Genomic DNA, 23,268 nt, shown 5'->3' on the forward strand with positions numbered 1-23,268 from the left:
GTATGTACTCCCATGTCAGTGAGTCCTCAAAATCCATTCTAACAGGTACTATCCCAGTTCACACAAGTACCTATTAGCCAGTTCCTAGAGCTCATTCTGGATATTCCACCTGAAGAGAGACTGCATTTTGGTCTTGTGCTGTGATAACCTTACCCTTGCCATGAGTTGGAAGCAGTGAAAAACATCAGTGTTGGCTGTTGAGTAAGACAAGCAGTCTTTTCGAGGCAGCTGCCTTAGGTGAGGCTATTGCCCTGGTTTCCAGGGACAGGGAGGTTGCTCTCCAATAGTTAGGGTTAGGGGGCTACTTTTGCCAGACTGAGTGTACAGAGGATGATAGGGATTCAAGATTTTTTCACTCATTACTATTTCAGGTATCAGAGGTCTACTCTTTCCTTATTAGGATGCATATATTGATATAGAGATCTAAGTGTTATGTGAAAAATTCTGAGAGATAGGAATACCAAACCACCTGACCTGTCTCTTGAGAAATCTGTATGCAGGCCAGGAAGCAACAGTTAGAACTGGGCATGGAACAACAGACTGGTTCCAAATCGGAAAAGTATGTCAAGGCTGTATATTGTCACCCTGCTTATTTAACTTATATGCAGAGTACATCATGAGAAACAGTGGGCTGGATGAAGCATAAGCTGGAATCAAGATTGCTGGGAGAAATATCAATAACCTCAGACATGCAGATGACACCACCCTTATGGCAGAAAATGAAGAACTAAAGAGCCTCTTGATGAAAGTGAAAGAGGAGAGTGAAAAAGTTGGCTTAAAGCTCAACATTCAGAAAACTAAGATCATGGCATCCGGCCCCATCACTTCATGGCAAATAGATGGGGAAACAGTGGAAACAGCGGCAGACTTTTATTTTGGGGGGCTCCAAAATCACTGCAGGTGGTGACTGCAGCCATGAAAGTAAAAGGTGCTTCTCCTTGGAAGGAAAGTTATGACCAACCTAGACTGCATATTAAAAAGCAGAGACATTACTTTGCCAACAAAGGTCCGTCTAGTCAAGGCTATGGTTTTCCCATTAGTCATGTATGGATGTGAGAGTTGCACAGTGAAGAAAGGTGAGTGCCGAAGAATTGATGCTTTTGAACTGTGGTGTTGGAGAAGACTTTTGAGAGTCCCTTGGACAGCAAGGAGATCCAACCAGTCCATCCTAAAGGAGATCAGTCCTGAGTGTTCATTGGAAAGGCTGATGTTGAAGCTGAAACTCCAATACTTTGGCCACCTGATGTGAAGAGCTGACTCATTTGAAAAGACCATGATGCTAGGAAAGATTGAAGGCAGGAGGAGAAGGGGACAACAGAAGATGAGATGGCTGGATGGCATCACCTACTCAATGGACATGAGTTTGGGTAAACTCTGGGAGTTGGTGATGGACAGGGAGGCCTGATGTGCTGCAGCCCATGGGGTCACAAAGAGTAAGACACGACTGAGCGACTGAACCAAACTGGTGTTATGAATGCAATTTCCATGCAGGTCTGCAACCTTGGAATTAGAATCAGGGTCTGCTATTCAGCATTCTGTCTTATGACTGGCGATGAGGGTCTTCTTAATCCAATGTATTAGGGTGAATGACAGGCTGTGTATTCCCATTAGACACACAAACCTAGATTACAGATCCAGTTTAGGGCACTCTTAGAGCCTGCCCTAAAAACCACTTGAGGCTGAAAGGGATTTCTGAATTCATGCTGAGCTGGAAGCCAAACTCATCTATTTCCACATTCCAAATGCCAACTCACTCAAAAGTGAAAGTGTAAGTCGCTCAGTTGTGTCTGATTCTTTGCAACCCCATGGACTATACAGTCCATGAAATTTTCCAGGGCAGAATACTGGAGTGGGTAGTCTTCAGGAGGAAAATAAATGTATATTTGAGGCACGTCTCCCTTATTTCAATATATGCCACAGTATAAAAAATGTCCTAGGAGCAATTTAGGTGCTCTTCCTTTACCCCAAGGTGCAATCCCTGGTAACTCAGACAGTAAAGTGTTTGCCTACAATGCTGGAGACCCAGGTTCGATCCCTGGGTCAGGAAGATCCCCTTGAGAAGGAAATGGCAACCCACTCCAGTATTCTTGCCTGGAAAATCCCATGGACTGAGGAGCCTGGTAGGCTACAGTCCATGGGGTCGCAAAGAGTTGGACACGACTGAGCGACTTCACTTTCACTTTCTTTCACTTTTTCTTTACCCCAAACCAGACACCCAGGAACTCACAAATATGGGGAATCCTGGGGCTCTGTTTTTCAAATACAGACAGTCTATAACGTTAAGAAATATTTCCCACTATTATGATGAAGTGTATCACTATTATGAGGAAGAAGTGATCTAAGATGACTCAGGTCATCTGGTTCGCTTTAAATCTGGCATCTTAAATCCCCAGAGCAGAGCTTTAAACCACACATAGCTTTTTTTCTGACTCACAATCGTATGACTAAATGAATGAATAAATGAACTAGGTAGTAAAGAAATATGAGAACCAAGGAGATAGAGTTAGCTCCACTGAGAAAATAGAAGGTGAGTAATATATTATATTCAAAGGAACACATTATAGAGTAAATAGTGTGTTTTCCCAGGGTATAAGGCCCACATATACTGTGGTGATGGTCTGTTGTCAAATGATCCTCAGGATCATGAGGAAACGATGTGGATTGGTTCAGGCTGTAGGCCCGAGGAGTCTTGGTCATTGTCAGGCAGGAGACAGGGTCTAGAGAAGGTTCTGTAGAATCTGAAGCTTATATACTTTTGAAGGTTTTCTTTTAAAGTAACACAAAATCAATCACAATAGTGAGTATTTATTTAGCATGATAAGATAATGTATAACAAGCATTAAAATTATGACAACTGCAATAAGAAAAATTCCAAACAAATCATGTGTGTGTGTGTGTGTGTGTGCAGAAACACCACTTATGTAGCTGCACAATCTGAAGTATGGTGAAGTGAACATCCAAGGTGAAAGGTATAATAGTTTTATTGAAAAGCAAAACATCAAATTTCTGCAATTTTTACATAAACACAAGGCCATGTGAACACATAACAAAACCCCAGGAGTGACATTTGTGTCACTTTGAAAAATGCAGACAGGTTCACATTAAGCCTTTAGGATTTAATTTTACATCAAGTTTTTAAAATAAAATAGCTCTCAATATTTATTCTCACTAAAAGTCTTGTTTCAAGTTAGAATAAACAGTTTATTGACTTCAGACTTCAACTTTCAATTGTATATTTTTAAACATGTTGGGATAATTGTCATATTTGTCCAAAAAGAGACTTTTTATGTGACCCATTGCCAAATTCACAGATTCTGGTCCATCTATTCTTTCTAGTAATGTGGAATGATTTACCAGTTGGAATTTATATTATTGAAAGCAACTGGAACTACTGTACAAATAAGCCAGATGATAAAAAATGCTTGGTTTGAAGCAAGCAACTCTGTATATGGAGATACAAGATTCAGAACAAAGTGCTTGCATTTTCTACAGTTTATATCAAACTAGGTGGGCTCTTAAGCAGTCAGTCTGGACTCATACATCTAGAGTAGCCAGACCATGAATATAATGATTCTAGCTGCCTTCTATATGTGCTCAGAAAGCTATATTAAGATACAGCCAATGTTAGTTATGAAGGCAGGAGAAAGCCTGTCTGTTTTAAGAAACTGTTCTGGCTGTTGAACAATAGACACTCCCACACATGGAACTTCATGGAACTGTAGAATGAATAATCCTGTTCAAGGCTGCCAAAATTATTTTCTGCATGCTGAGATGTTATTCACACACACATCGACTGCATGCAGATAATCCATTTACTTTATTTTTGAAGTCCAGATTGTTTTCTTGAAAAAGCAATTGCACTCAGTTGTAATATATAGCAAAGCATCTCTATCTTTGGTTCTATATCTCAGAGATATTTTTCCAAAAATAAATAAGCTTGACAGGAAAAATAATTCAGCTATCTTAAGAGAAAGTCTAATATTTTATAAAAATTAAGCAAAAATATATGATTGATGCTTTTTTCTAATTATCTTGCTTAATATCTCATACCAGTGCAACTTTAATATTAAAACGATTGCGCACACTATATTTAACTATACAGCATAGACACAAAAATGTCAAAAAACAAAATAGTACTCTCCTTTATTAATCATATTGGAATTATGCTTTCTAAAAATGCACAGGAAAGTAGAACAGCTAAAATATGTTAATAATTTGATGTTGAAGAAGTGAAAGAAAAGGAAATGAAGATGCAGAACAGATCATAGATCCTAGATATTGCAAAAAGAAGTGAATGTATCACCCAAAGTCTCCCATTTCTGGAAAAAATATGTTAGAATAATTCAGAGATTTTTCTTTTAAACTAGAATCTATGGAAGCTCCCTGTTACTGGACCCTCAGAAGATTTAATGATCTTCCTTTGTTAACGGTTTCCGCCTCTTTTCAAACAAGATTTTTGAATCAAATAATTCTCTTTCCCTGTATCCTAGAGATGGCCCCTTCAGATACTTTGCTTCTGCTGCCTTGTAATCTAATCCATCAACAGCAGAAATTGAACAGATGATTGCTTCTGGCAGAAGAACTTCCAGGATAAATTTAATTTTATCATTTCTTATCCGAGTCAGCATTTTTTCATCTATTTGTTTGTAGACTTCTTGCAAATATTTCACCACCTCATCCAACTGATCTTCATCTTCAAAGTATGTTTCAATACAGGGTGTGAATCTATGTGCATTCAAGAATGATTTCAGCCACCTGGACCCTTTCGTGCCATTTAAAATGGCTAAGAGATGGCTCTCTGTTCCCTTTGCATTCACGATGAAGTCCACTAGGTTCTTGTTGGCTCGGTCCCGAGCAGACTTCATTCGGTCTGGAAGAAGTTTCTGGAAGGACATTTTCTTGGTCTGGGAAGTCACAGACATTGATCTCCCAGTATTTTCATTTTGCAGCTTTGGAAATAAATTCCTGAAGGTATCCTGTTTGATTATTTTCCTAACTGGATAACTTATGTCAGCAGCGTAATACTCAAAAAATGAGCCTGCAAAAGAACCACAACCTAATCTAACTCTGTAGTCACAAATAAGCGAGATGCACCAGTCAATACTTTCACTGTATTCCTCCCTGGCTTTCTCCACTAGTGCCTGCTTCTCTTTACAGTCAAATTTCTTTAATCTTCTAAAAGGCACTCTAACGCCTCTTTTTTCAGGATTCATATTTGCCTCAACAAAAACCACACTTGCTTTTCTCTCTTTTCGCCTGATGCTTTTTATCACTGATGGCCAAAATGGATATTTTTGATACTTAAACCAGACAATCATCCCTGTTTCAAATGAACGTTGCTCATAATTAAAAAGGAAACGTGGAAGTTCTTCATCTTCTTCATTGTCATCTAATATGGATGCAGCAATCGAACTTACACGCGCTGACTTGTCAGAAGCTTGAAATTCTTCCTCAAATTCCTCAAAATCCAGTCTCTGAAGATTTCTTTCATTACTCCCCAGGAGTGAATAATCCCCAGAATGGCTAGAGGCACTAAATGAAACCTGATGTTCCTGTGAAGAAGGCTGAGGGAAAGCTTCAGCACCCATCTCTGATTCCACAGTAGGTTGATTCTGGCTGGCAACCGAGCATGGATCAGAGGGACCCTCTCCAGGATCTTCAATATTCTCTGAGAAGGCAGAGCATTCAGAGGAAGCGGCCGGGGCCTCTGGGTAGATGTCTTCTGGCTCCTCTTTTAAAGCTTTGGGCACAATGAAGCCATCTGATGGTAAAATTGGACTGAATTTTTCTTCTTTAACATATACATCTTCCTCTTTAATTGTGGAAAGCAAAGGCAAAATTGAGAGGTCAATCTTTTTCTTGCTCTCTTTTTCATCCTCATCTTCTGAAAGTGAAGGGAAAGTCTGGCACCAGCTGAGGTTTTGTGATGATTTTGTTTCTGTTTCATTTGGAATATTATCAATCATTGCATGCACCTGTGATTTATCATCATACAGGGAATCATCACTCTCTGATGATACTAACAGGATTGTTGAATTTTCATTTTCCTCCAGATACTTTGGTAAGTCTCCTTCTCCTTCGTGCTTCCGATACTTTTTACGAGGGGGTGAATCAGATGGCTTTTGTGGTATGTTTTGAGACAGTATAGTGGTCTCTTCCTCATCTGAACTGCTTACTTGAATCAAATTTTTTCTCTCATTCAGAATATCCAGTGCCATTTTTAGTGACCTGGCATAGGCTGTTTCCTCTCCAGGTGGGTCACTGACCTCTGACTGTGTGGCTAGTGAGGAGGCAATAGCTTCAACTTGAGATTTAGTTAGGATCTTTGTTTCTGTGCTTTCCATTTGAATTTTTTCATCCAGTGAGAGTATTTGAACTTCCAGGGAAAATACCTTTTTTCTCTTACTATTTGATGAAGCCTCGGATCGGGACAAAACTTTTGCTGGCCACAACTGGTCTTGCCAATTGCATAAGACATACTCAGCATCCATTATGATTTAGATTTATGTGCCAAGAGGTTAATATCAGAGATTTATGTGTCTGGCTATTCTCGTCACTGTGAAGGAAGTCCCTACCACAAACAATACTTTGACCAGTGCCCCTTTTAGAACTACAAAGAGTTACAAAGTGTTTATAGCTTGTGTGGCCTGTTGTCCTCCAGCTGAACTTCCCAAGGATGCTTGAACACGTTGTTTGAATGGACAATGTGGAAGATACTGAAATAGCAAAAAGGAAAAGAAGAGTATCAGCAAATAAAATTATTTTGCCAAAGTAGGTGAGCAATTGCAAATAGAGAAGAGACAGACAGACAGTGGGGTATCAGATGGAGGAGGAAAATGCAGAATAATATAAGGTGCAGGATAAGAATTGGAAAAGTGTTTTTATAACATCTCAAAGAACTTACTTTCATTATTGCACACGATTATTAAAGTGTGACTCTATGTGCATGATGACAGAAGTGGTGTGTCAGGAACTCTATGTATTAGACATTTTGGGACTGGTGCCCCTAGTGTTATACCTAGAGAAGCAGGACTCTGAACTTGGTGTGCATCAAATTCATCTGGAGAATTCTTAAAACTAGATTTCTAGGCCCTATCCTGAGAATGGCTGCCAGGTTCACATATTGGATGAGGTAATTATCAAGGATTTTTTGAGAGTCAGGTGGCTGGCTAGGACTTCAGGTAGAAATCTGATTAGTCTTTGGCATGAATTCTTCATAGCAGTTTGACACATGAGATTCCTCCCCCAAAGTAGAAGCTATTACTTTTAATTACAAAACATTATGGCTACGGAACAGGGAGCAAAATGGATTACATCTTAAATTCTCAACCTAACATGATTTTAATATGAAATGTAGTTTTTAATATTGCTAAGGCTTTAGAGAAATAAGCAAAATAAATTATACCCTGAGTTCTCAACATGTTTTTAATGTGAAGTATTTTGCAAAATGAAAAGAGCCTTACCCAATGTCACGTGGATCAGGAAGGGTCTGGCTCTGTGATCTGGTTGTCTTGATTCTTACTCCAAAAGGAGACAGGCTGTCTAAAAGGAGACAGGGAATTAAATTAAGTGGCCAAGGCATAAAGAAACTTTACTACCAAAACTTTAGCACACATGTCATTTAGAAACACAGGAATGAAACGAAATCTTATCTATGATGTAGATGTTTATTGTCCCCCTTGTTTATATTATTTTAACTTCTCTCTGAGTGATACAGTTATGATATCTGGTTCATGTTTAAATCATATTTCTCAGGAAAAGTGCGAGGCAAAGACAAGAAAGGGAAGTAACAATTGCCTTGTGTCTACTATGCCCTTCCCCAATAGCTCAGAGGATAAAGAATCTGCCTGCAATGGAGACACAGGAGACAAGGAATTGATCCCAAGGGAAAATACCCTGGAGAAGGAAATGGCAACCCATTCTAGTAGTCTTTACTGAAAAATCCCATGGACAGAGGAACCTGGTCGCAAAGAGTCAGACATGACTGAGACACTAAACACATTCACACTACTATGAACAAGACTACAGGTTTTGTTTGAATCCTCAAATCAACCACTATGTGAATTTTTCATCCTTTACACATATAATTTTTTCAACAGAATTTTATTCACACTCTACATGCTGTCTCCCAGTTCACTCATACAAAATATATTTCATTGCTTTATTGTCCACTTCATAAAAATGGTTGCCTGGAGAAAATTTAGGAAATTTGGCCACCGCCATCTTGTGACCAGAAGCAGAACTGCAGATCTTGCAGGTGCTGTATGCAGAGCTTCAGTTGCTCAGATTTTTCTTAAGAGAGAAGGATGGGAACTACATTTAGCCAGCCAGGAGTCTTTCCAGGCTTATGCTATGCTATGCTAAGTCACTTCAGTTGTGTCTGACTCTGTGCAACCCCATAGACAGCAGCCCACCAGGCTCCCCCGTCCCTGGGATTCTCCAGGCAAGAACACTGGAGTGGGCTGCCATTTCCTTCTTCAATGCATGAAACTGAAAAGTGAAAGTGAAGTCGCTCAGTCGTGTCCAACTCTTAGCAACCCCATGGATCGCAACCTAACAGGCTCCTCCGTCCATGGGATTTTCCAAGCAAGAGTACTGGAGTGGGGTGCCATTGCCTTCTCCGTTCTAGGCTTATAGAACTTTCTAAGTTCAAGGGGTTTGGCTGTGTACGATAAGAGGATCATAATGTCTTCAACTATAATCTTTCTGGTTATAAAACATGCAGAAGCTTATTAAAAATCAAAAAGATGCAAAGAGATGTAGGTAAAACTAAGTACAAGCTTCAATATAAATAATCTGAATATTCTCCATTTTCCAGACTTTTTTACATGTATAGATAAATGCATACCATTTCAAAACAACATCAGATCTCTGATGTTGAGCAGTCTGAACATTATTCTACCTAAGTGTTTTTCACATGATTTATGAATTACTTTAAATGAGTTTTTTTTCTCACATTTGTAACATTTTATCTCAGTATTTTTCCTGATGATGTAAACAAGTAAATGTGTAAGAATATATTAATACTCTAAAATTAGACAGCAGTAAAGCTAGTCCTATCTGTCCAACTACACAAATAAATATTCATTTTAATAGTATGGCAGGTATGTTTTCCCAGAATTGGCTGCATGAATTATATAGTAGCATATATATGTTCTGCTAACACACATATTTAATTTTGTGAGATAACGTTACAATTGTATGCTACAATTTACTTCTTTCACTTTATTTCTCAGACATTTCAAATCTCTACATGTAGAGATTCACGTTTTTATTTTCGAGACACATAGTATTCCACTGTATGAATGCACCATGACCTATAATATTTTTAAAACCTGCTAATAGAAATAAACCAAATCCTCTGTCTCAGTCTTAAAAAAACTTTAAAGATACCAGAAAATGGTTATTGCTGACCACAGCTATACCTGTGATCTGAAAGAATGAGTTGGAAGGAAGATACAGACAGGGCTGTAGCCAACACAGCAACCAGGCTACACACTTGATTATGTCCAGGAAAATTTCCACTATTGGCAAAAGATGGGGGGTCATGTCTGCATGTCTGTGTGTGTCTATGAATGCTTACGTGTTTGAAGCAAATTGGATATGCTGTCAGCTTCATTTTTCTTTCATGATTATAAAAGTAATCATGGGGAGATGCTGATATTCACTAGGAATTAATATTAAAATAGTACCTTGACTATCCAGAAATGCTGAATAACATGGGAGCTTATTTTCTCCCAGATTTTTTAAATCATGAGAATATACAAGCATATATATGTATAAGTGTCTTCACTCAAATACATACTTGTTCCCCTCTCCATGTTCATGTACAGGTGACACACACATAGTCTATGTGCCAATCAAATTATAGAAGTATTTCCCCTCAAGCTGCCATACATTTTTATCCATCATTTTCTGTGTAGATTAATAAATGCTTAAACATTCAAACAGTAACAGAATCTCTAGCAATATAAACATGGAATGCCAAGTCAATAAATTAGCATGAATGCCTGCGCTGCACTGAAGTCTTAATATAGAGGCTGTAATCTGATCACTCCTTCTTCCACTTGTAGACTTTTAAAGGATTGGGAGATACAAAAATTCCAAAGGATTAATTCTTTCATAATGCCAACAATTATCTCAAATCCACACACCTTTCCCACCACTTTAAAACCACTGTTCCTATTGCTCTCATCTTCATCCTAGGGTCTTGAGAAATCCCTATAAAATAACTAGATTTAAGACAGCCATTACATCCCAGGGACGGGGGAGCCTGGTGGGCTGCCATCTATGGGGTCACACAGAGTCGGACACGACTGAAGTGACTTAGCATAGCATAGCATAGCATTACCTTGAAGCTTCTTGTCAGCTGCAGCCTGGTGAAATGCTGCTCCTCCCCCAAGACTGGCCAGGTACAGCTCACTCTGAAGCTTCTCAGAGAATGCTGTGCCCCTCCCTGTGATGAAGTCAGATGATCCTTCTCTGAATTAGGTGAGGGAGAACTGCCAAATTAAACTGCTGAAGTATAAAAGGGTAGAACGGAGAAGGCGATGGCACCCCACTCCAGTACTCTTGCCTAGAAAATCCCATGGACGGAGGAGCCTGGTAGGCTGCAGTCCATGAAGTCGCTGAGTTGGACATGACTGAGCGACTTCACTTTCACTTTTCACTTTCATGCATTGGAGAAGGAAATGGCAACCCACTCCAGTGTTCTTGCCTGGAGAATCCCAGGGACGGGGGAGCCTGATGGGCTGCCGTCTATGGGGTCCCACAGAGTTGGACACGACTGAAGCGACTTAGCAGCAGCAGCAGCAGCAGCAAAGGGGTAGAAATGTTCCTTTTTAAAGAACTTGAAAGTGAATTAGCAACAAGTGTCTGTTTAATTTCCCTTAGGGTGGTGATTTCTTGGGGGAAAAAAGGGTGTAAATCACTTTACTTTAAAAAAAAAGTCTGATTTAAACTATTTCGCCATGTTTTTTTTTTTTTCCTTGCCTTCTCTGCATCTTACCTTGGTAGGTCAATTTAAAACCCAGCTGGTCATGCTTCATTAAAATAGTTCACTAAGGATGTTTATTTGGATCGCACTAAAACTGTACACCGTTTTAGGGAACATGACTTATAATTTTCAAATCTGTTTTCAGGACATGGTATATCTCTCCTTTTATTCAGTTCTTTTCTTAAATGCTTCAGAAATTTCTAGTATATCTTCAAGGAACATGGATATTTCTGACCAGAGGCTGGAAATCACTGGTTTGCAGGCAAATGCCCATTTCATATACCCTCATCAATAACTGGCAAATCCTCCTTCTTATATTTTATTAGTATTTTTCACTCACACAAGTCAATGTGGGGAAATTAATTTTTTAAAAAGTTACAAGTATTTGTTTTTCTGTATGTCTGAAACGTATCTTGCACATTTTTTTCATTAAAATTCTCCTGTGTTAGATTAAAATTCAGCTTATTTAACTTAGAAAGCTAATTTAAAATATTGCTAGGGATAATTTTGGAAATGAAAATATTTGGGAATGAAGTGTTTTATTTGACTTCTGTATTATCTAATACATATTTATATATAAATTTATTGTTATATATTTTATTTTATATAAAATTTATTTATATAAACACACACACACACACACACACATATATATATATGTATATATATATAATCTCCTATTACAGTAGAAAAAGTAAACTAATACATTGGCCAAAGAGAATGACTACATGCTCCTGATTAATTTAGAACCCAGTTCAACATCTAGAAATACACATACTTAACAAATGTCTGACAGCAGTCAATGTGTAAGCCCCTTTCAAATCCAGAATGTGAGATGTAAAGGGACACAAGATATGATGGGTTGTTAAGATCTCAGTTCTAGGATTCTCCCAAACTTTGGATGATGTTAGGTATCCCTCTGACAAAGCAGCCAAGGCCTTTATTTTCTGTGGTTGGTTAGTATCCACAGTAAGTTTTACTTTATTTCTTTTTTAGAGAGGTGTAGAAAACACTTTTATTAGTTTTGACTAGGTATCTATGGAAACAACTCTATATTAGCACTCAAAATACATAATCATTTTTTGTTGTTAAGTGTACAATATAGTGGGTCACGGGCTTCTCTGGTGGCTCAGCTGGTAAAGAATCCGCCTGTAATGTGGGAGACCTGGGTTCAATCCCTGAGTTGGGAAGATCCCCTGGAGAAGGGAAAGGCTACCCACTCCAGTATTCTGGCCTGGAGAATTTCAAGGACTGTATAGTCCATGGGGTCTCAAAGAGTTGGACACGACTGAGCAACTTTCACAGATAGTGGTTCACAATTTTAAAGATTATACTCCATCTACAGTTATTATAAAATACTGGCTATAATCCTTTTGCTGTACAATAGTCTTTGTAGCTTATTTTATACATAGTTGTTTATACCTCATAATCCCCTACTCCTATATTGTCCCTTCCCACTTCTCTATTTCCACTAGTAATCATTAGTTTGTTTCTTTATCTTGTGAGTCTGTTTCATTTTTGTTATATTTACTAGTTTGTGGTATTTTTTAGATTCCGCATGTAAGTGATATCATACAGTACTTGTCTTTCATTTAGCATAATACCCTCTAAGTCCATCCATGTTACTGCAAATGGGAAAAGTTTACTCTTTTTTATGGCTGAGTAGTATCTCATTGTATATATACCACATCTTCTTTATCCATTTATCTGTTATGTACAGTTAGGTTGCACTCGTATCTTGGCAATAGTAAATAATGCTGCTGCTACAAACATTGGAGTGCATGTATCTTTTCAAATTAGTGGTTTTGTTTTGGTTTTTGGATATATACACAGGAGTGGAACTACTGGGTCATATGGTACTTCTATTTTTAGTTATTTTGAGAAACTGCCATACCGTTTTCCACAGCGACTGCACCAGTTTACGTTCCCACCAACAGTATACAAGGGTTTTCTTTTCTCCACATCCTCACCAAAATTTGTTGTGTTCTTTATTTATAATAGCGATTCTGATAGGTGTGAGGCAGTATCTCATTGTGACAATTTGGGGGATGCAGTGTATTATATAATATGTAAATGTATATAAATATATATTTATATATAAATTTTATTTTATATACTTTATATATAAATGTGTTTGTATGTAAAACCACCTCTATGTAAGTATTAATATTAGAAAATATATAATAATAATGAGGATAATCCCCAGGCTAGTATTTTATTGACCGTGCTAATAGTTACAGTATGTAATCTTTTGTACTATGCTGCTGCTGCTGCTGCTGTTGCTAAGTTGCTTCAGTCATGTCCGACTCTGTGCAACCCCATAGAAGGCAGCCCACCAGGCTCCCCCGTCCCTGGGATTCTCCAGGCAAGAACACTGGAGTGGGCTGCCATTTCCTTCTCCAATGCATAAAAGTGAAAAGTGAAAGTGAAGTCGCTCAGTCGTGTCTGACTCGTAGCAACCCCATGGATTGCAGCCCACCAGGCTCCTCCATCCATGGGATTTTCCAGGCAAGAGTACTGGAGTGGGGTGCCATTGCTTTCTCCGTTTGTATTATAAACCACCCCTAAATCTCAGAGGCTCAGCCCCAAAAGAGTTTCTAATGCTGATGTCAAAGTTCAACGGAGGTCATCAAGCAGCCAGAGAGGGAGAGGAGTCTCCGTTCTAAGCAGGCATTAAAAGACTCAAACTTCCTCCATTCTATGACCCTACCATATTCTTTGGCCTTGAAGTCCTCCACAGTCTTTGCACCTGGCTAACGAGGGTCACAAAAGATTCAGACGTGACTTAAGTGACTAAACAACAACTACAAAGGATCTTATGAAGATGGTCATTGGAGAATCCCAGGAAAGGTTTCAGAGGCCAGGACCGGCAAACATCATTATTGGTCACAGTCAACTAGATAAAACTGTTATAGAGGCTGGGGAATGTAGTCTCCTTATGACCCAGGAGGAAAATGAAACACAATTTGGTGAACACATAGCATTCTCTCTGCCAGAGGAAGTTTTCCCTTTCCATCTTTTATGAACTTTTGTTGTTTAATGTTTTTTTTTTCTTTTCTTTTTCGGCTGTGCAGCATATTTACAAAGACCAGGACAGACATTTCTATTTGCCCACCCTACATTCACTTTTTGCATTCTTTGTCATTAACAGAACTCCAGTTGCATTCAAGGTGGCAGTGTAAAGTCTTAAAATATTTTTTCCCCACAATCCTCCAAATAAGCCCTGGCCACAAGATGGAATTTATTGCTGAAGAATGTAAGCAGAAATAGTTCTGAAGATTCTAGAGAAGGTACCTCCAAAGGGGAAAACTGTCTTCTTGGGCTTTTTCTTTTTCCCTCACTTTCCCTCTTTCTCTTACTCCCCCCTAGAATTTGACCACAACAGGATTCAGACAGCCAATCTGGACCAAGAAGTGATTTAGAAAAAGGATGCAACTCATTAGGGATGAATGATCCTGAACCCCTGAATAATGGGTCCATCCCATTCCAATCACTTTAACCCAATGGAACAATACATTTCTATCTTACCTAGGTCACTGTGTTTTCTAGTCTCTAGTGGTAGGAAATAAAGTTGATCTTATATACAATTACCAACAAAAATAATAATATTATTATAGAATTAATCTTTTCAAAGCTTTCAAATTATTATTACATAATTTAAAGAGGATTACCAGGTTAGTATAAATATGAATTTATATAAATGAAGAGATATATTCAATTATATATTTTACAAGTAATATTTCTCATTCCATCTTCTCATTTCACACATTTTAGAAAAGTCAAGTGCACACAAAATGTGATCATTACATTAAGATTATACTCTTCTGTGTTTATTTTGTCTATTTTCTATATTGCATGCTCAGTCACTAAGTCATGTCTGACTCTTGGCAACCCCATGGACTGTATCCCACCAGGCTCCTCTGTCCATGGAATTTTCCAGGCAAGAATACTAGAGTGGGTTGCCATATCCTTCTCCAGGGGATCTTTTTCACCCAGAGATTGAACCCACATTTCCTGTGTCACCTGCAATGGCAGGGGCAGATTCTTTACCACTGAGCCACTTGGGCTAAATCAGTAAATACTACAACACCTCACCATTTTTCAAACAAAATACAAAGGAAAAGATTAATTCCTTGGACAATATTTTATGTTTCATTGTTCTATAGAAGGAGTGGGAAAAGAAAGATAACCAATAATAATTAATGCTGATACTACTACTACTATTAATGAAGATATAGAATAATTACAGATATAATAATATCTAACATTTATAGTTTTCCATGTGCCAGGTATTGTTCCCAGCACTTGACATATTATTTTATTTAATTATTAGATGGCTATTTCAGGTAGGAGAGTCCCATGCCTGAGTCATTCTGCATAACACGAGTAGTAATATTACTAATAATAATGACAAAGAATGAGAGAAACCAAAAGTGTTTTTTTACCATGAGCCAGGCCCTCTGCCAAGTGCTCTGTTTACACCATCTCCCTCTATTCTCGCAAAATCTTGTTAGGTGGGTATTCTGAGTATTACCACTTTATAGATGAGGCATTAGAGAGGTTAATTAACTTTTACAAGGATACCTAGAGACTATTGGGCACATGGGATTTGAATCCACGTACTCTGACTCTCAAGTCCATGTTTTTAATCACTAAAACACACTGAACCTACCTCATCCAAATGAAAAATGCTCTATAAATGTGGACTGGATGAATGGTGAATTAGTGAATTTGAAATAGCTATGTACTAGAAATCATGGAAACTTAAAAGAGAATCCTGTATTTAATTTAACATATATTAGTCTTTTATAACATAATTATAAGAGTGAGTGACATCCCATCACTTTTGCCATATTCTACTGATTGGAAGCAAGTCATAGGTTCTGGCCATACTTAAGGGGAAGGAATTACATAAGGGGGTGGGTCACTTAGAGTGTGCCCACCACAATACTGTATGATTCCACTCATGTGACATTTTCAGAAAGAGGAAAACACAGTGACGTGATCAGTGGCTGTCAGGGATTACAGGTAGATGGAGGGTGTGACTACACATGGTTGGCATAGAAAGTTGTCAGGGTGATAGAATCTTCCACATCCTGGCTGTGACAGTGATTTTATGAATTTACACATGTGTAAAATCCAAAGAAGTATATACAAAAAATCACATATTGTGTATGATGATTTAAGTATGATTTTAACATATATAATAAAAATAAAAATTTAAATGGAAAAATTTAATAATTATTGTATAAAAATAAACTATTTATATAAACATGCTTTAGAGATATGCTTCTCCCTGAAGCATATTTCATAACAAAGGAAAAAAAAAACCACCCATACATGTATTATTAGAAAGCATCAGTTCCATTTTGACTTAAGATACAATAAGCCATAAGAGAATGTCACCCATAATTTAATGATAAAAAATGTAAGTAATCCACAAAACCATAATATCCCTTGAGCTCATCACAGAACTGAGGTAAAATGAATTCCAAAGGGTAACCAGCCCCTTTGGCAAAGCATGGAGACAGAAGTAGCTGTCATGCAAGCAAGTTTAAAAAAAAATCAGCTGAACGCTTAATGAATTTTTAAAATCTTAAACTCTTAATGGGCTAGTGTCTCAGCAGTTTGGAATATGTGGCACTCAAGACACTTATACATTCACTGCCAAGTTATTTTCCAGTCCTTAACCAGAAGCACACAAACATGACTGTGGACAATGCAGAAGACCAAAAGAGCCCATGTCAGTGGTTCAGGTATGCAGGAGGCAGTCAGCTGTTGCTGGCAGACAGACATGAAGCCCCACACACTTATACAAACCCTTCTATGATGGGAAGCAAAAGTCTTAAGCCACCAGGGAAAAAGCAAAAGCCACCTTCCCAGGGAAGGGAACATAGGAAACCCTCCTATCCCCAAAACAAAGGCAGAAATCCATAGCTGCTGGGGAGCAGTCAAAGCAAAAAACCTCTGCCCTTGAGGAGGAGCAGGAAACCTTTGAGTTCAGGATTCTCTATGAATAAAAAGCAGTGGTCAGCTACTGCTGAGGAAGGGGCAAGATATCAACCTTAGATCCCTGGTTGTTCAGATGGTAAAGAATGTATCTGCAATGCAGGAGACCTGGGTTCAATCCCTGGGTCAGGAAGATCCCTTGGAGAAGGGAATGGCAATCCAACTCCAGTATTCTTGCCTGGAGAATTCCATGGACAGAGAAGCCTGGTGGATTATAGCCCATGGGGTCACAAAGAGTCAGACATGACTGAGCGACTAACACTAGATATAAATCAGAGGTTAGCTGCCATTTGGAGAGGAAAGAATGCTGAGAAAGTACAACCATCAGATCTAGCTACATAGGGCCTCCCTAAAGCTGAGGCTAGACAAAAAAACAAAGAACACTCCCTGCCTCACCAGGAACCTAGCATCTAACAATAACAGCAGCTCACTGCTGGAAAACAGGCAAGGGCATGAAGAGAGATACCACACTCCCCAACATGTGGCACAGATGTAAAGAAACTATTGAACATTTAGAATTGAAAAAGACCACTGAGAAAAAACCTCTGGCACTCAGGCTGCACTCTAAGCAAAAAGTTTATTATGCAAGTCAAATGATAATGAAATGAGAAAAGGAGGACACAATCTTCAGCTTATTTTATGATACCAGTATTAACCTCATACTAGAGGAAAAAGTATAAAAGGAAAGAAAATTACAGATCAATTGTGCCTCAGAAACAAAGACACAAATCCAATGATACAGATATAGAAATTATATAGAATTACATAGAAAATGATTATAAAATTATTATGGATAAATCATAAGGATAAAATATTATGACTAAATGGTGTTTATCTTGGAAGCGTAAGGATGGTTATACATTTGCCAATAAATCAATGTAATTCACTATATCAACAGACTAAATAAAGAATATTAGAGGTCCTCTCAACTGATGCAGAAAAGCATTTGACATAATTCCACAGACATTCATGATAAAAAAATGTTGGCATACCAGTAATTAAAGGGATCTCAATGGCACCCCACTCCAGCACTCTTGCCTAGAAAATCCCATGGATGGAGGAGCCTGGTAGGCTGCAGTCCATGGGGTCGCTAAGAGTCAAGACACGACTGAGCGACTTCACTTTCCCTTTTCACTTTCATGCATTGGAGAAGGAAATGGCAACCCACTCCAGTATTCTTGCCTGGAGAATCCCAGGGATGGGGGAGCCTGGTGGGCTGCCGTCTATGGGGTCGCACAGAGTCGGACACGACTGAAGTGATTTAGCAGCAGCAGCAGCAGCAGCACTCAACTTGATCAAGGGCATCTACAAAAAAGCCTGAAGTTAAAATCCTACTTAATAGTGAAATATGGAATGATTTTCCCCTAAAATTAGGAACAAGGATTTCTGCTTTCAACACTTCTACTCTACATTATATTAGAGATCCTAAAATAAATAGCAACTGAAAAATAAAGGCATGCAGAATGAAAAGGAAGAAATAAAGCTGCTTTTAATTGCAGACATGATCATCTATGCAGAAAATTCCAATGAATTTAACAAAAGAAAACAAAAGCTACTAAACCTAATACCTGTTTATCAATATCATCAGCTGTAAGGCCAACATAATTTATTTCTATAGAATAAAAATTAGAAGTTGAAATTTAACAAAGTACCATTTGTAATATCAAACCCAAGGAAATACTAAGTTAGAATAAATCTAACAAATATGTGCATGATTTGCACACCGAAGACTTTAAAAATGGTGAGAGAAATTAAGGAAGAGATGAATAAATGGAGAAAGATATCAAGTTCATTGACTAAAAAATGAACTATTTCTAGGCTGTAACTTCTTCCCAAACATATCTATAAAAATCATTGCAATTTCAATCAGAATCCCAGCAGGCTTTATGTAGAAATTGAGAAGGTATCTCTAAAATGTATATGGAAAAGCAAAGGAAATAGGAGAACAACCAGAGTAATTTTGAAAAGAAAACACAAAGTTGGAAGACTTACACTACCTGATTTAAAGACTACAGTAAACAAAACAGTGTATTGAATATTATTGGCACAGGATAGACATATAGATAAATAAAATAGAAACAGACCAGCAAATATGGTCTATGGCAATGGTAATTAAATGGAGAAGGGATGGTCTTTTCAACAAATAATGCTGGAAAAATTAGATATTATATGCAAGAATGTTCACCCTGAACCCTTAGATAAGACCATACACAAAAATTAGCTCAAAATGACAGACTGACTTTAATGTAAAAGCAAAAACTATGAAACTCATGGAAGAAAACAAAACAGGAAATCTTTGTAGACCTTCATTTAGACAAAAGATTTATCAGACCACAAAAAACATGGACTATAAAATTTTGATAAATTTGACTTGAAAAGTTCTTTGCTCTTCAAAAAATAAAATGAAAATCCAGAGTGGGAGAATATACTTGCAGAAAAAGTATCAGATTAAAAAAAAAACTTGTATATAGAATATATAAATAACTTACAATTCAATAAGATTAATGGCTCAATTTAAATAGATCCTCATCAAAGAAGATATATAAATACCAAATGAACACATTAAAAGATGCTCAACACTATTAGCAATTAAGGATATACAAATAAATCTACAATGAGATACCACTAACACCTTTATAAAAATAGCTAATATTATAAAGAGAAAATATCTGACAGTATCAACTACTGGCAATGATGCAGAGCTACTGGAACTTATACAATGCTGGTGGAAATACAAAATATCACAGCTACTTCAGAAAACAGTTTGGCAGTTTCTAATATATTTAGACATACATTTATCAAAACCAGCTAAGAGAAATGAAACTTATGTACAAAGATCTGTTCTGGAATGTATGTTGCTGTTGTTTATTAGCTAAGTTGTGTCTGATTCTTTTGGGATCCCATGGACTGTAGCCCACCAGGCTTCTCAGTCAATGGAATTTTCCAGGCAAGAATGCTGGAGTGGGTTGCCATGCCCTCTTCCAGAGGATCTTCCTGACCCAGGGATCAAACCCATGTATCCTGCATCGCAGGCGGATTCCTTATTGCTGACCCACTGGGGAAGGCCTCTGGAATGTATACAACAACTTTAACCATAATCAGCAAAACCTATAAATCTACTGGTGAGTGAATATATAAGTTGTAAAATAACAGAATACCTGTAAGCTAATTTTAGAAATAAACCTCTGATACATATACCAACATGAGTAAATTATCAGAAACATTATGGTAAGTGAAAGAAATAGATGCAAAAGGGTAGAAACTGTACAATTCCATTTATATGATATTCTGGAAAATGAAAACTATAGGGACAGAAATCGGACAAGTGGTTGCTAGGAACTGGGGTAGAGAGAGTATTGACTATAGTGAGACAGTAATGGAACTATTCTATAGCCTGACTGTACTGGTTATTACATGACTGTATATGTTTGTCAAAACTCATTGAATTACATATCAAAAAGACTGAATTTAACTCTATGTAAACTACACCTTAATAAATCTGAGTCTTAAAAAGGTGTCCAATCAGAATATAACCTATATAACCAGTTGATGTTTTACAGTGAGCATAATGGGAATATATATAGGAATTTTGTTTGTACTTTGGTCAATGATTACCTAAAGAGGTTGCGAGTACCGCAGGTATGTGTAAAAATATCCTCTGTAGTGTATAAAGAACATATTAAATATTCTATTTGTTTAACCTCTTTAAGTAATTCTTTTGTTATGCCTAGCCTAGCATCTTTATTTTTTTAATTTTTATACTGAAATATGGCTGCGCGGGCGCAGGAGGGCCTAGAGGAGCTATTCCACATTCAAGGTCAGAAGGGGCAGTGGTGAGGAGATAGCCCCCGTCCAAGATAAGGAGCAGCAGCTGCGCTTTGCTGGAGCAGCCGTGAAGAGATACCCTACGTCCAAGGTAAGAGAAACCCAAGTAAGACGGTAGGTGTTGCAAGAGGGAATCAGAGGGCAGACACACTGAAACCATACTCACAGAAAACTAGTCAATCTAATCACACTAGGACCGCAGCCTTGTCTAACTCAATGAAACTAAGCCATGCCCGTGGGGCCACCCAAGACAGGCGGGTCATGGTGGAGAGGTCTGACAGAATGTGGTCCACTGGAGAAGGGAATGGCAAACCACTTCAGTATTCTTGCCTTGAGAACCCCATGAGCAGTATGAAAAGGCAAAATGATAGGATACTGAAAGAGAAACTCCCCAGGTCAGTAGGTGCCCAAAATGCTACGGGAGATCAGTGGAGAAATAACTCCAGAAAGAAGGAAGGGATGGAGCCAAAGCAAAAACAATACCCAGCTATGGATGTGACTGGTGATAGAAGCAAGGCCTGATGCTGTAAAGAGCAATATTGCATAAGAATCTGGATGTTAGGTACATGAATAAAGGCAAATTGGAAGTGGTCAAACGAGAGATGGCAAGAGTGAACGTCAACATTCTAGGAATCAGTGAACTAAAATGGACTGGATTGGGTGAATTTAACCCAGATGACCATTATATCTACTACTGCGGGCAGGAAACCCTCAGAAGAAATGGAGTAGCCATCATGGTCAACAAAAGAGTTCGAAATGCAGTACTTGGATGCAATCTCAAAAACGATAGAATGATCTCTGTTTGTTTCCAAGGCAAACCATTCAATATCACAGTAATCCAAGTCTATGCCCCAAACAGTAATGCTGAAGAAGCTGAAGTTGAATGGTTCTATGAAGACCTACAAGACCTTTTAGAACTAACACCCAAAAAAGATGTCCTTTTCATTATAGGGGACTGGAATGCAAAAGTAGGAAGTCAAGAAACACCTGGGTAACAGGCAAATTTGGCCTTGGAATACAGAATGAAGCAGGGCAAAGGCTAATAGAGTTTTGCCAAGAAAATGCACTGGTCATAGCAAACACCCTCTTCCAACAACACAAGAGAAGACTCTACACATGGGCATCACCAGATGGTCAACACCGAAATCAGATTGATTATATTCTTTGCAGCCAAAGATGGAGAAGCTCTACACAGTCAAAAAAAACAAGACCAGAAGCTGACTGTGGGTCAGATCATGAACTCCTTATTACCAAATTTAGACTTAAATTGAAGAAAGTAGGGAAAACCACTAGACCATTCAGATATGACCTAAATCAAGTCCCTTATGATTATACAGTGGAAGTGAGAAATAGATTTAAGGGCCTAGATCTGATAGATAGAGGGCCTGATGAACTATGGACTGAGGTTCGTGACATTGTACAGGAGACAGGGATCAAGACCATCCCCATGGAAAAGAAATGCAAAAAAAGCAAAATGGCTGTTGGGAGAAGCCTTACAAATAGCTGTGAAAAGAAGAGAAGCGAAAGCAAAGGAGAAAAGGAAAGATATAAGTACCTAAATGCAGAGTTCCAAATAATAGCAAAAAGAGATAAGAAAGCCTTCCTCAGTGATCAATGCAAAGAAATAGAGGAAAATAACAGAATGGGAAAGAATAGAGATCTTTGAAGAAAATTAGAGATACCAAGGGAACATTTCATGCAAAGATGGGCATAATAAAGGACAGAAATGGTATGGACCTAACAAAAGCAGAAGATATTAAGAAGAGGTGGCAAGAATACACAGAACTGTACAAAAAAAGATCTTCATGACCCAGATAATCACAACGGTGTGATCGCTCACCTAGAGCCAGATATCCTGGAATGTGAAGTCAAGTGGGCCTTAGAAAGCATCACTACGAACAAAGCTAGTGGAGGTGATGGAATTCCAGCTGAGCTATTTCAAATCCTGAAAGATGATGCTGTGAAAGTGCTTCACTCAATATGTCAGCACATTTGGAAAACTCAGCAGTGGCCACAGGACTGGAAAAGGTCAGTTTTCATTGCAATCCCAAAGAAAGGCAATGTCAAAGAATGCTCAAACTACTGCACAATTGCATACTTATCTGACACGCTAGTAAAGTAATGCTCAAAATTCTCCAAGCCAGGCTTCAGCAATACGTGAACCGTGAACTTCCAGATGTTCAAGCTGGTTTTAGAAAAGGCAGAGAAACCAGAGACCAAATTGACAACATCCGCTGGATTATCAAAAAAGCAAGAGAGTTCCAGAAAAATATCTATTTCTGCTTTATTGACTATGCCAAAGCCTTTGACTGTGTGGATCACAAGAAACTGTGGACAATTCTGAAAGAGATGGGAATACCAGACCACCTGACCTGACTCTTGAGAAATTTGTATGCAGGTTAGGAAGCAACATTTAGAACTGGACATGGAACAACAGA

The 23,268-nt window shown here is 38.2% G+C and overlaps 1 protein-coding gene across 7 annotated transcripts in view; it reads right to left on the minus strand.

Moving 5' to 3' along the window:
* Positions 1-4,120: 4,120 nt before the first annotated feature.
* Positions 4,121-23,268, minus strand: part of PWWP3B (PWWP domain containing 3B) — a 34,559-nt gene continuing 15,411 nt past the window's right edge. For 4 of the 7 annotated variants that reach the window (XM_055564537.1, XM_055564540.1, XM_055564539.1 and 1 more), the window contains 2 exons: positions 7,464-7,542; positions 4,121-6,716 (listed from right to left, as the gene is read on the minus strand). In XM_055564537.1, the coding sequence (XP_055420512.1) occupies positions 4,407-6,491 (2,085 nt within the window). In that variant the 5' untranslated portion in view covers positions 6,492-6,716; positions 7,464-7,542 and the 3' untranslated portion in view covers positions 4,121-4,406. Of the gene's footprint in view, positions 6,717-7,463; positions 7,543-17,594; positions 18,311-23,268 lie in introns of those variants that run through there. The other 3 variants (XR_008708382.1, XR_008708381.1, XM_055564541.1) reach the window with 2 other exon arrangements.

The sequence above is a fragment of the Bubalus kerabau genome, chromosome X (genome assembly GCF_029407905.1).
Source record: "Bubalus kerabau isolate K-KA32 ecotype Philippines breed swamp buffalo chromosome X, PCC_UOA_SB_1v2, whole genome shotgun sequence".
Lineage (NCBI taxonomy): Eukaryota > Metazoa > Chordata > Mammalia > Artiodactyla > Bovidae > Bubalus > Bubalus kerabau.